This window comes from Acanthochromis polyacanthus, chromosome 22 (genome assembly GCF_021347895.1).
Source record: "Acanthochromis polyacanthus isolate Apoly-LR-REF ecotype Palm Island chromosome 22, KAUST_Apoly_ChrSc, whole genome shotgun sequence".
NCBI classification, from domain to species: domain Eukaryota; kingdom Metazoa; phylum Chordata; class Actinopteri; family Pomacentridae; genus Acanthochromis; species Acanthochromis polyacanthus.
The window spans coordinates 10,083,411-10,097,040 of record NC_067134.1 but is presented as its reverse complement, the minus strand read 5'-3'; the positions used below and the strand labels follow the sequence as shown (position 1 = coordinate 10,097,040).

Genomic DNA, 13,630 nt, shown 5'->3' with positions numbered 1-13,630 from the left:
TTCTATTTTGGTGGTAGCGGCAGGTCTTAACCCCCTGCCGACGGAAGAGTCCAACAAAAACACAGCCTGTGATGTCAGAGAAATGTTTCCTGGATTACGACTGTCAAATAAACAAAAATGTTACATTTTTATATTTCACATCCTAACCTTTGCTCCCAAAACTGTCGTGTTGTCATGACTGAGTTTGTCCAAGTTGATAATTTAGTGCACACTTATATGTCAAATAAACTTTACCTACCAATTACATAGCTGGAAACGTTAAATGGTGACCAGAGGACAAGGGAACAACTATAAAAAGAGGCTAAAATTAAAATTACATCAAATTATTGTTTATATGTTCTAATAAATTATCTAATGAATGTGTATTGTCACGAAATGTACAGTTTCTAAGTTTAGTTTTTTCATGAGCTAGTACTAAATAATTTGTGGAAAAAGCACCATTATATTAACATTTACACTGGATTTAATTACTGGGTACTTACTGTGCATTAAAAAGCATCTCTTATAGCTTCAAAGCATTGAAAAAAACACAGGTTTTTTTTTTTTTAACAAAAGCTACACTATACATAAATAAAATAAAAACAATTGTTGGGTATGTATTTGTGCAAGATACTTGATAAACATCTTTACAAGTGTCATAGACCAGTGAAATACAAAATAAAATGTTTATCAAATTAAAATTAATCCTTGAATTTCTTGGATTTCCATGCATATTTCCATGGGGCAAGAACTTCAGTTCTAAAATTAGTAAAGGTAAGCTTCATAATTAATAATGTGGTATGGTTTTAACCTTAATACTAGAATTATTCAGGGTAACATTCTTAACTTAGAATAATGCAGGGTGGTGGGTTTTTATCAGTAATATCGATGGTCTCAACCTAAATATTTTGACTTGTTAGGCTAATTCCAATCTAGCATCCATTTTATGAACAACAATAAATTAAACTAACTCATTCGAAAGTCAAATTTAATACTTGAAAATGACTATGTGATAAAAACATAAAATTTTTTTAAACAAAAGTTCCTCCTTACGACAATAAAACAAAACAATAGTTGGGTATATGCTGTGCAACATATTAATTAACACCCTGGCTGAGAAACATTTAAAATAAAACGTTCAAAACACAAAATAATAGGTTGAAAAAATTAAAATGAGAGCAAAGCTAGTTCACAGGGTTTCTGTGTATACTTTTTGAGCATCTCAACTTTAGTTTTAAATAAGTTAATATCCTTAATTATTTGGTTTTAATGTTAATATTTGAATTAGTTATCTAATCAGGATTCAAAGATTCAAGGATATGTATTGTCACTGTATTTCTGCAACCAATCTTTGTTGGCACTTCCCCAAAAGACAAACACAACATAGTATAACAAACATTAATACATAATACTGTTATTATGTCCTTCATATATGTCACCGTCAGGTATAGATGTATTTTATATAATTTATTGTTTACATTTGTTATGTTCATTTTTCTTATGTAAAAAAAATTAAATATGCTGTGAAAGTAACAGAAAATTCAATTTACTGATCACAAACTAACGTGATTTGGAATTTGATTTCGATTATTACTGGTTTGAAATCAGTGTATGGTATTATCTAGACAATAATTTGTGGTTAGGATCTTTTGGATTTTTATCCTCAAGATGATCGATTAAAATATTATCTGAGATAATATTACAAGTCATGATTCACTAAATATGTGTTATAAATAATTTAACTTTAATACTTTACTAAATAGCGTCTTTAGCCTTGATTGCATACTGTGAAGTTGTGGTTTTTCGAGCTTTAACGTGGTTTACAAATTTCCACGTCCGGAACACTTCTCTTGCGTCACTTCCGGCTGCTGTCGAGCCCTCATAACATCCACTGGAGCCGCGGCTGAGAGCTAAACGGTGCATCTATTGTCAGGACGTTCTCTACCGCGCACAGAAAACAGCAGCATGTCAGACACGGTAAGGACGACAGCTGCGGAGAGTCGGAGTCAATTACTATAAGCGGGAAACAGAGTTCAAACATCTGAGGGCTGCGGTGGTCGATGCCTCGTATCTGGTTATCTAACATGCTAACTGTTAGCTCGTGTTGTTAGCCTCAGGCCCACAACTCCCAGCTTATTTAGCCGCTAGCAGCTAACAGCTAACAGTTACCTTCGGTTTCTAGTTTACTTGTGACGTTCTGCCTTTGAATATCAAGCCCCGTCGGCATTTTAAAACCGGCTCAGTCAGGATTTAGTGTGAGAAATGTGTGAAGTGTAGCTTTCGGGCCTTTATTATTTAAAAACAAAATAAAGTGTGTTGCGTTCAGGTGCTGCTTCAGTGTTTTGTGTTTGTTGTTGTTTAGGAGACAAAACCATCCAGCCAAGACGGGGGGGACAAGAAGGATGGAGACTACATCAAGTTAAAAGTGATTGGTCAGGTGTGTGAGCATGCTTTGGAGTATTCACAACTGATTTTTGACGTGTTACTCATCTGTCAGACTCAAACGTTTCTGTTTCCAAAACACCTTCAGTTGACTGATCCAGTGAATACGTTAGATGTAAATGTTAAAGTTCACCTGCACTTAATGGAATAGAACATCTTTTATTGGTAAGACAAAGGGAAATCTGCAACCTGACAGTAATAAAAGCAAGAAAAGACAACCATAAATTAAAGAGGAATGATGTAAGTAAGAAAAACAGAAGAACACAAAGATACTAAGAACACAAATTGGAAGAATATTTCCAGCCGGGCTTTTAAACATGCAGCTTGATTTTGTAAAGTGTAAAAATTCCAGAGAAGACATTAACTGTAGATTGTAAATTAGTAAAACTATCAATTTAAAATAATTTCTAGACCATGACAAGTTGCTTTGATCATAAAGTAAAATACTAGATTGTTCATTTGGCATTTTGTTGTTTTGTCTGATTTTTAAAATATATTTTTGTCTGTTTTTTTGTCTGACTTTTGTACTTTGTCTCATGTTTTTGTTTTGTGTTTTTTTTGTCCCACTTGTGTTGTTTGTCTATTTTTTTATTTGTTTTTGTAATATTTTGTTTAGTTTTGTCTTTTTTTGTCTGACTTTTGTCGTTTTGTTCTCGCTTTTGTCACCTTTTTGTCTCGTTTGTCTATTTCTTTGTCGCTTTGTAACTTTTTTGTCTCTTTTTTGTTTTGTTTCGTGCCATTTGTCGCTTTGTGTCTCATTTTTGTTTTATTTTTCTTGTTTTTTGTCAGACTTTTGTCATTTGTCTAATGTTTTTGTTGTTTGGTGTTTCCTTTTTTTTGTCTCGCATATGGTTTTTTGTCTCATTTTGTGTTTTGCTTTATTCGCTGTTTTGTGCATCGTTTTGAGCTCTTGAGTGTTTTCCAGCTGATTGTCTGTTTCATGTAGTTTTGTTTCTCTGCAGTCATTTAAATGCCTCGTGCTGCTCCTTATCACTTCTTCTTTCGGCCCACAGGACAGCAGCGAAATCCACTTTAAGGTGAAAATGACGACACATCTAAAGAAGCTGAAAGAGTCTTACAGCCAGAGACAGGTACAGGAGGAAGTGACACTGAGACATTATCTCCTTTTTAAGAAGCAGGAAACACTTTCCTCACTCTGTTGTGTTTTTCTTCCAGGGCGTCCCGGCCAGCACGCTAAGGTTTCTCTTTGAAGGACAGAGAATTGCAGACAACCAAACCCCAAAAGAGGTAAACTTGTCTTTTCTGACTTTACCGACATCCGTGTTGATCCAAAGAGCCTTTTGTGTTCCTGTTCTGCTCTTCATTAACCTGATTAGACTGACTGTTGGCTAGAAGTTCTGACGATTTAGGCATTTTCAGCGTCATTACCGATTCATATCAGGGTTTGTTTTCCTGAATAATGAATCTTATCTGTGGAAAAGTAGCAGAAAATGCAGGTTAGAGCGTAAGGAGATGTTTACAGACATCTGTTTTATTGGAAAAAGTCAAAACCTAAGTAGATTCAGCTTGGAGCCAAAATGAGTGAAAGGGTTCATCAGTTATCGATCACCAGATAAATGTTCCTTCTGCAGTCATTTTCTCACTCATATGCTACTGTTTAAAGGTTTGAGATCATCCAGACAATTCCATGTTTTCCATGAAAGCTCCCACTTTTATCCATGTGCTAACATAACCGCACAAGGGTTTTCTGATCATCAGGTAGCCTTTCAACACCATTAGCTAACACAATGTAGCATTCAGTTAATTCAGAACAGTCACAGATTTGGTTGTTTTTCAGAGTGTTAAACTGGTCTCAAAAGTCTGAGCTTTTGCCGACTGATCCGAGTCATTCTTTGACAAATATGGAGATTATTAAAGGAGGATTTTAATGGAAAATGTTACTATCGACACACATCCACGTGACAGTAAATGACATCGTGAGAGCAGCTTTTGGACGCCTCTTTTTTTCTGATTAATGGAAAAGTTCCCACACATGACGACACTGCAGAGGAGTACAGAGTAGGGCTGCAGTTATTATTTTAGTAATCAAGTGTTCTATCGATTATTCTGGTGATTAATCGGGTTCCACGCTTGGTGTCGCAGCATCAAAAGAGGAAGTGAGCGCAACAGAAATAACCTTCCTGGTGCAACACGGACTGACATCTGTGTCGTCTAGTACAGGGGTATTTAACTAAGACTCAAAGCCATAGAAACCTGACATTTATATTCTTTACCGTCATACATGTTTTAATTCCTCGTTCTCCATTAAAACAACCTGTTCACCGTCGGTTCATTTTGTGCGGAAACGTGTCAAATGATGGTTTAACACTTCTGTTTGTGTGATGAGTTTGAAGCAGAAAGTCTGAGTTTTCAAAGGAAGTTGAAAACCTCCTTCATACCTGTTAACTCTGACTGTGGGTTTAGTTTTTGTCGACTCGCACAAAGAAAGTCTGACTGTACTGAATGGTCTTCGTAGCTCAGCCTCTGATCTGCTAAATGCTGTAAACACTAGAGAAGTTGTACCGGTTGAAATAGAAGTGTCCCGTCAAATGTAAATCCCCTCATGGTTTATTGGTTATAAGTCCATATACGATAAAGTCTGGGTCCAGTTAGTGACCTGGGGTCTAGTTTGTAGTGGATTAAACGAAGCCTCCATTCAGAGAATTCTGCCTTGAGGAATTTTAGTCTTCGAATAACTCTAGGACTCATTTCAGACCTAGTTCAGGGTGACTAAAATCAGGAGGAATTCTTCGAACTGCGTCACTAAAAGCATCTCTGCTGTTTTGCAGCTGGGCATGGAGGACGAGGACGTCATCGAGGTGTATCAAGAACAGACTGGCGGACTTTGGAATGATTAAGCCTCCTGCGTTTTTAAATCTTTTTTTTCTTTTATTTTGTATTTTATTTTGTATGTATGTACGTATTTTTTTCGTTTGGTTTCAAACCATCTGGATCAAAAACGGACTCAACCAGGGCTTCCATGTTGTTGTGAGGGCGGCGAGGTGAACGGGCCGAGGCCGAGGACGCTCACGGTGCCGAGCGGAGAGATGAAATTCACAGACGGGCATCTTTTTCTGTTTGTTGGTGTTTGAAAACCACGCCGTGTTGTTCCGAACTGAAGGAACAGTTCAGCCACAGCTGAAAATGTGCAGCTTGTTTCAGCTCCCCGATAAAAATCCAAGTGGCCGTGCTTTTAAGGTCCGCAGAGTTCAACTGTTGATCTTTTAGATCTTCAGCTGTGGAAGCCGTTCTTGCAGCAAACGGACGATAGTAAAAATGCGGTTTGGAAAGAGACGTCCAAAGTACTTATCGTGTGGATTCTTTACAGCAGGGATGTCAAACTTATTGTATTCAGGTTAGTTCCACATTCAGCCTGATTTGATCTCAAGTTTCCAGTTAAATCACAAAATAATAACCCAAATATAACAGCAAGTCCTAATGTTTTCTTTGGTTTACTGCAGAAATGTTCATTTAAGGAATAAACTTTTTACAAAACATTATAAACATCCTGAAATTTCTTAAGAAAAATAAATGTAATTTCAACAACATTCAGCCTCAGTTTATCATTTCCACATTACAACTTCCAGATTAGAGTGTCTATAAAAAACATTTAGTCACAGGTGTCTGGAACTGAACCACACAGGATTTTACTTTAACAATAAAAATGGTAAATGAGACAAACGACAAGAAACAAACCAAAAAAGAAAAGACAAAATGTTGGTGACCAAGAAATGGATAAAAATTAGAAAAAAATTGCATAAGTGACACAAGCAAGACCAAAAAATGAGAAAAAAATAGACAAAAAGGAAACACAAAATGACAAAAATATGAGACAATCTGAGAAAATATTACAAAAATGAAATGCAAAAAATGAGATGAACAACTAAAATGAGACAGTTACACAGATGACGAGACAAAAAAAGCAAAACGACAAAAATGATACAATGAAACAAAATGACAAAAATGAGAAGAATGACAAGTTAGACAAAAAATGGGACAAACAACATGAAACGAATCAAAAAAAGCTAAAAAATTACAAAGCGACCAAAAAAACGGACAAATGACAAAAAATGAGGAACGGAACAATAATAAAAAGACAACACAAACATCTTTGTAATGTTTACACAGGGCCAGATTGGACCCTCTGAAGGGCCGGTTTTGGTCCGCCAGCCGCGTGTTTGACACCCCTGCTGTCGAGCCTCTAAATATCAGGAAGCTGAAACGAAGCTCATCAGCTGATCTGGAGTTAACCTGCTGTCTGATCTGTGGGTCTTTATGCTTTTTTTCACTGCCGAGTTAAAGTCAAACTGTCCCGTCTCAGTGCACGGACGTCAAACCGACAAGAAACGAAAATATCTTTTATGTTTTTGTTAAACGGGATTTCATTTCCTCAAAGATGGCCGACATTTTTGATGATCAAATGCTCAAAAATGGCAGGAAGAAGCATCGATTTATGTCACGCTGATGGATGAACTGCTCCCAGACCCAGATTTCTAGATGCACTCTTCCTTCCCTCCTGGTCTTTTTCCATTATATTTCGTAAACCAAGTTAGACGTCGGAGCTGCAGTTGTTTGTGTTTTGTGTTTGGTCCGGGGCATTGAACGGCTGTGGGCTCTTTAAACAGCCGGATCGACGTCTTTGGAACCCGAAACCACGGCAGGAAAAGCAGCGCGTCCACATTCGTGTCCGTAGATTTGAATAATTAGTGTTTTCTGCGCCCTCATGAAAGTGTAAATCCTGATGATAACTGACCATCTTTGGTGACGTTTGAGGCATTTTTTTAAAGGTAATAATTGTGCTTTACTTGTATATGTTGTATTCAGTATTAGAGTGTTTGAATGATATGCCATGTATCTCTCCAGTGTCGTCTTTTATTTATACTCGAGGGTTTCATTCTGTAACGGTATATCAAAGTGTAAAACCCCTCCTCGGAACCCTTTGCTCTCTGACTCTCGCGCGGTGTTTTTAAACCCGTCTGAAGTCTTTCAGATCGCTCGTTTTTTTAAAAAACTTTTGTTTTTGGAATGAAACTCTCGATGTGTGTCCTGTACGAAGTTCCTCGAGGAGGTTGGGATCAACACGCTTTTGTCTAGAAATCGATTCCTGAAGGGGGAAATAACCGCTGAAAGGGAAAACAGGAAGCAGACGGTTATTTCTCTCTTCACAAACGTCAGGTTTAAGTGGATTGTGATCGAATCGCACCTCTGGGACTGGAAAAACAGCCCCTAAAGCAAACTTACATGGTGACAGATAACAACTGTCACTTCCCAGAGGTGCACGCCATAAAATGAGATATTGGGAGACGTCTTTTGAAACGTTGCCTCAATTGGATTTCCTCAACCCGACCTCAGTGCGTCAGCGAGCAGCTCAGGTGGACGACTGTTCATCACTGGAGGAACGTTGATACAGATGGTTTGAAATTCTGGAGATGAGCTTTTTTTGAATAAAATATTTAAGAAAAAAAATGATTGTGGTGCTTCTTATGGGAACGAATGACACCTAAATATGTTCAGATCAGACTAATGGAAGGAATATACGGTCATTTCCAAATCCGAATTTTAATTTTGAGATCCGAGTACCCGATATATTTGTTTTTATATCGATATAAATTGCTATTCGGACCAGCCTTAGATCCAACACGAGTTCACTTTGAATACTGTACAATTATTAAAATTCTAATTATTAAGTTACACATCTTAATATTTACACTAGCGATCAATAGTTTTACAACGCCCCAGTTTTTTTTTCACTTTTTTTATTGAAATTTAAGTAGTTCAAGTCCAATGAGTAGCTTGAAGTGGGACAAAGGTGAACTGTCAGAGGTTAAAAAAAAAGGTAAGGTTACTCAAAACCACTGTTCCGTCTAAGCTGCGCACTGCTTACACGGTCTCAGCGCACAGAAAAAAAAAATCCAGCCTAAATTGAAAATAAAACACATAATTAATTCTGTGCTATTTTTCAGTGTGCGTGAGTAACCGGTGACTGGCTGCTCCAGCCAATGATGTGATTCACATACGTATTTACGCAGCTAATCAACGTCATTGACAGACGTCCTTATCAGGGGCGGAAACAGAATAACCTTAGTAGGGGGGCAGAGGGGGGTACAACACATATTTTGGGGGGCCGCCGAAAAGTTGTAAGAAAAACTGAAAGCTCTGTGGGCGGCGTCACCCGCTCCACTCAGCGCTCTTTGACAGCGCATTTAATCCGTCTTAACTCTGAATATCAAACTGATTTTCACGCATTTTTTATTTTTATTTTTTTTCTGCAAACGTCATACATGTAGCCATGATACAGGACAAATGGTTCGGCGTATTTTAATATTCATAGCGGGATTAATAGTAATAGAATATTCTGATATTAAGCTCGACTGTAGACAGGTATTTTGCAAACACTGTAAACACACACACACACACTAATATATGTTAGAGGAGCAGATAATGGCAGTAAAGTCAATTATTTTAATAATTTGAAGAGACAATATATGATTACACTATATATACATAAATAAACAAAATACTGACTAATGAACACATATTTCTATATAAAACCGTATCCGTATTTCTCGCTGCGCAGCACCCCGAGCGGCGTCTACTCTTTATTATGTCTATGGTTCCTAGACCCTTGCGTCTTCAGACCTGGGTCTAGCGCGGCTAGGCTAACAAAATATGACCAAAATGAGACTCAAAAGGAACAGTGAGCAATCTAGTATTTTACTTTATGATCAAAACAACTTGTCATGCTCTAAAAATTATTTTAAAAACACTTTTACAAATGTACAATCTGCAGTTAATGTCTTCTTTACTTTTACTCGGGCCGGATTAGACCCTCTGGAGGGCCGGTTTTGGCCCTCAGGCCGCATGTTTGACACCCCTGCTTTCGACAATGATCCATACAGCTGCTGTTTAACCAGACTTAGCGAGAAGTTTAAGGTTATTCTTTTATTACTGCCGCTTCTCTGTTTATTCCAGCTGATGTTTTCCACGATCAGAAGGCTCCGGGTTTGTCTGCCGTCAGCAGATGAGTCACTCAGTGCATCCTCCCCCAGAGCAGAAAGCCAGATGAGTCACTGGAAGAAGTGAAGGAGCCACAGTAAATAGAAATCAGCGTCCAGCGCTCCTTCTCCTTGGAAAAACATCTCAATCTGCAGCTCACATCATTCAGATGTGCTTCACTCCAAATCCTACCAAGTCTGTTTGTCTTATTTTCAGTCTAAACGTCTCATCCCACTTGATTTGAGTTAAAGTCACTTAACAAGTAATATTTCAGCAAGATGGAGGGACTTGTTTGAAGACAATGCATCTTAAATATCTTGTTAAGTCAAACAATCTTGAAATTATCTTGTTTTGAGTTGAATTTAACAAGAAAACTCTGAATAAGTTTAACCCTCGTGTTGACCTGTGGGTCAAAGTTGACCTGTGGGTTTTAAAGTTTGAAAAAGTGGAAAAAAACATATTTTCACAGTGAAACTTCTGATGTCCACGAATTTCGCTGGATTTTGGTTGATTTTTATGTGAACGTTCTTAAAGGAAACATCAGAAGTTGTTCTGACATATTTATAATCACTTTAGATATTTTTAGGATTTTTTTTTGTAAGATTTTTACCGATTTCTTGAAAATATTTCCAAGAATTTTCTTGCCGAAATTTGCGGAATTTTTAAAAATAAAACATTTGAGGAATTACTGGAGTTATTGTTGGTTAAAACATCTGAAATAAGGAGGTTACATGAAAGCGGAAATCTATTTTTGAGTGGAAAACTGCTTTTTTTTAGCATGTCTGGCTTATTTTCAGACACCTACGCTTGACAATCCTGGTAAAACAGAGCTTAAAATAAGTTTTCCAGCTAATTTTAAGATTTCAATATTCTGAATATCATATCTTATTTCAAGATTTCACATTTTTCACTTTTTCTATTGGCAGATTTTTCACTTATTTCACGATAAAAGTTGCTTGAAATAAGTTTTCTTCTTGTTTTGAGAGGAGCTTTTTTTCCAGTGTGCCTCTGCTGGTGTCCAGGGATGAAAACGTCCAGACGAACCCATCACGAGTGTTCGTGGGGCTCAAACGCCAGGTTATCTGTCCCCTGGGGGCTTCTGGGTAATAATCTGCTCACTGGTAACCTGTAGGTGCAGAAGACAATCCCAGACAGCACCATCAGGACGGCGCCCGCCAGTCCCACGCTCACGCCGGCACCCACGTGTTGGGAATCAGGCGCCGCGGGCATTTTGAACTCAGGAGGGAAAAGGATCGTCTGATTGGTCACCACGGAGCTCAGATTCCAAATTAACGGCACCGACGACATCCCGGCAGCCAGGAGACAGAGCGCCCCGGTGAGGACGAAGCACAGCCGGATGGGCGGGTTCCTGTCCAGTCCAAAGTAGGCGTTCCTCATGGAGTAGACGCCCCCAGCGTTCCCACAGAGCCCCACCAGCAGCGACAGCAGCATCAGCACCTGAGCGGCCGCGATCTCCGGCGGCGTGAACTCCTCCGTCAGCCCGATGGGGCTGCAGTGCATCACGGTGAAGCTGGGACTCACCACCGTGCGGCTGTGGAAGCACGTCCTCCACACGCCCACCCAGGCCACGCCGGAGCTGACGGCCTCGCTGTGGGACACCAGCCACACCCTCCACTCAACGAGGCCCAGAGCCACGGCGGTGAGTGTCCAGCCCATGCTGGCCAGCCAGAGGGCACAGAGCTGGGCGTGGGCGGAGTGCACCAGGTAGGTCATGGCAGCAGCAGGAGGAGGAGCATGAAGGAAGTCCTGGTGAGGAGGTCAGAGCCTGGAGGGGGGCGTCATGGCGATGGAACTGCAGCTTGTTTACTTCCTCTTTGGCGTCTCTTTGGTCACCTGGAGAACACACCTGCAGCTCCTCTGAGAGGACAGAAACACACATCTGTTTGTGAGCGACAACCAAACACTTCCCTCTCACAGACAGCTCAGGTTCCTCTTGTGTGATAAAAGCACAAACACTCCCTTTTACATAACATGGCCGTAAGCAGTCGTGTAAAACTGACGCATGTTCAGTTTTACATGCTGCTGTTGCCGTGACCGAAGTTTTCGTACTGTAGCGTGTTTGTTTTGTGCAAATGATGTTATGTAATCCAGCTACAGTGCCATTTATCGTGCATTTTACTGCTGCATTTTATTACCTAGGTGTGAGAGAAACAGAACAATACCCCTCAGTACATGCAGTTTGTGCTTGAAAAAAATGAATTCACCTTAAAATATGAGCGGTAGACAATCTGAGTCGACAATTTTGTGAACGGGTTCCTGAAAAAGCATCACTGGGACTAACCAAACAGGTCATCAACGAGAACCAGAGGACCTAAAGTGACCACAGACAGATTCTACCGACTGCCAAGTGACTCAAAATGACCAAAGAGGGAAATAAAAGCTACAACAAACAGACAAACCAAGCAAAAGATGTTAAAAAAAAAGGACCCAAAATGAGCACGGAGAAACTCAAGACAACCAAAAACAATCACAAACGACAACGATGGGGACTTATACCGAACAAAAACCGAGTAATAACAAACACCAAGGGACACAATGATCAAAGAGTGATGGAAAGCAACCACAAAGAGACATAAAATGCCTGCTTTGAAACGAAAAACAAACTAAAAGTGATGAAAAACAAGAATGAAGAAAAAAATGACCACAAACAGATGCAAACATCCACAGAATGACTCGAACTGACCAAAAACCTACAAAAAGTAACCCAAAGTGAGACAAAAAGACCAAAAAGTGATGGAAAACAACGAAACTATCCATGAAGAGAACCAGTGAAACCACAGTGGTGTAAAACAACCAGAAAAAGACCAACAGTGGCTCTGATTATCTACAAACATAAGAAGGACAAAGGGAGACCAAAAAGATGGAGAGTGACCATTAAAACTTTATGAAGCACACGTCCAAAAACACATTTCTACATTAAATTATCCAAAGATGAAAACTACTAAACAAATGCAGAATATTCAGTGTAAGTTTGATAACATGGTGGAAAAATCAGTTCTGATCCTACATGATGGAAAACAGCTCGGTAGACTCCAGATGCTGTTTGATGTCATGTTTGGACAGAGTTTAGATTTATGACAACTGCTTTATATATTAATAATATTCTGGAAGAAAGTCCACATGAGTTCATTAGCTTCAGCTGTTTGACTTTCATTAAAGTGTGAAGAATTAAACAGGCTACAAAGTGTGAGCCACATCTCTTTATACATATTACATTAAACATGAATTATATATATATCTTACATTAAATTGTACATTGTATTATGTTCTATTATGTTATTTTATATATGTAATTTTACACAATTTTATATTGTTAGATGATGTATACTTCATACATCATATATATATACACACACACACACACACACATATATATATATTATACACACATATATAACATATTTTTATATTATGTGATATATATATATCTTACATTATAATATATATTATTTTACATGAATATATTATATCATATTATACATGATATCTAAAAGGTTTATTTTATACAGGAGTGCAAAATTATTTTGGTTTTTTAGCCTGAGCATAAAACACAAACGAGAACAACCCGTGTTCTTCGAAACTAAAAGATTTCAAAATAACTATTTTATAAAACACAATATTCATCATTTTTTAAATAACTTTTTAAATTAATATCTTATCATTTATCCGAAGCAGAAAACAAGATGGAGCATGACTGACATCCAAAAACAAAAAAACTCTTCTTATCATTATTTCAACCCAGTGATGACTTCAGGTGTGAAATGATCACAAAGAAAAACTGGACTAAAAACACAGGTTAGCAAAGACTTCAGATGAAAGATAATGTTCCTAAATCAGCTCCAGACTTTACCTGAGAGCGCTCCTGGTTGAGCCCCTTGTGAGTCGAGACAATGAGCAGGAAGTTGTTTTTTTATTATTATTCAGCGACACGCCTCCACATCGCTTCCTCGTGATGCCACCAGTAACCGAGACACAGTTTCCTGTCATCTGTCAATGATTGACGGGATACAACCTCGTCACATGCACTTTTTATACACATTCAGCTCACTCTTCTTCAGTTCCTGTCTTATCAAGTAACAGATGATGTTTAAATGCAAATTAAATCTCTAATTTGTGTCCAGAAATGTTTGCTTTATGCAGAAAGATTTTCTGAAATCCACTAATGTAGCTCCTAAAAAAGGGAAAACTCGAT

General features: G+C 38.3%; 2 protein-coding genes across 2 annotated transcripts; one reads left to right on the top strand and one right to left on the bottom strand.

The window, feature by feature from the left end:
- The first annotated feature begins 1,829 nt into the window (after positions 1 to 1,829).
- Positions 1,830 to 5,969, top strand: sumo1 (small ubiquitin like modifier 1). The gene is made up of 5 exons (XM_022221270.2): positions 1,830 to 1,956; positions 2,342 to 2,416; positions 3,435 to 3,512; positions 3,598 to 3,669; positions 5,211 to 5,969. The coding sequence occupies exons 1-5, from the start codon at positions 1,945 to 1,947 to the stop codon at positions 5,277 to 5,279; spliced, it is 306 nt and encodes a 101-aa protein (XP_022076962.1). The 5' UTR covers positions 1,830 to 1,944; the 3' UTR covers positions 5,280 to 5,969.
- Positions 5,970 to 9,969: 4,000 nt separating this feature from the next.
- Positions 9,970 to 11,753, bottom strand: LOC110969942 (claudin-34-like). Its single transcript, XM_022220129.2, has one exon. The coding sequence runs from the start codon at positions 11,149 to 11,151 to the stop codon at positions 10,465 to 10,467; it is 687 nt and encodes a 228-aa protein (XP_022075821.2). The 5' UTR covers positions 11,152 to 11,753; the 3' UTR covers positions 9,970 to 10,464.
- Positions 11,754 to 13,630: the final 1,877 nt, after the last annotated feature.

Excerpts from the sequence above, each read along its gene's own strand:
- LOC110969942 (XM_022220129.2), bottom strand. The coding sequence starts at position 11,151 with ATGACCTACCTGGTGCACTCCGCCCACGCCCAGCTCTGTGCCCTCTGG.
- sumo1 (XM_022221270.2), top strand. Across the intron at positions 2,417-3,434 it reads AGTTAAAAGTGATTGGTCAG|GACAGCAGCGAAATCCACTT; the intron begins GTGTGTGAGCAT and ends TTCGGCCCACAG. Across the intron at positions 3,513-3,597 it reads AGTCTTACAGCCAGAGACAG|GGCGTCCCGGCCAGCACGCT; the intron begins GTACAGGAGGAA and ends TTTTTCTTCCAG.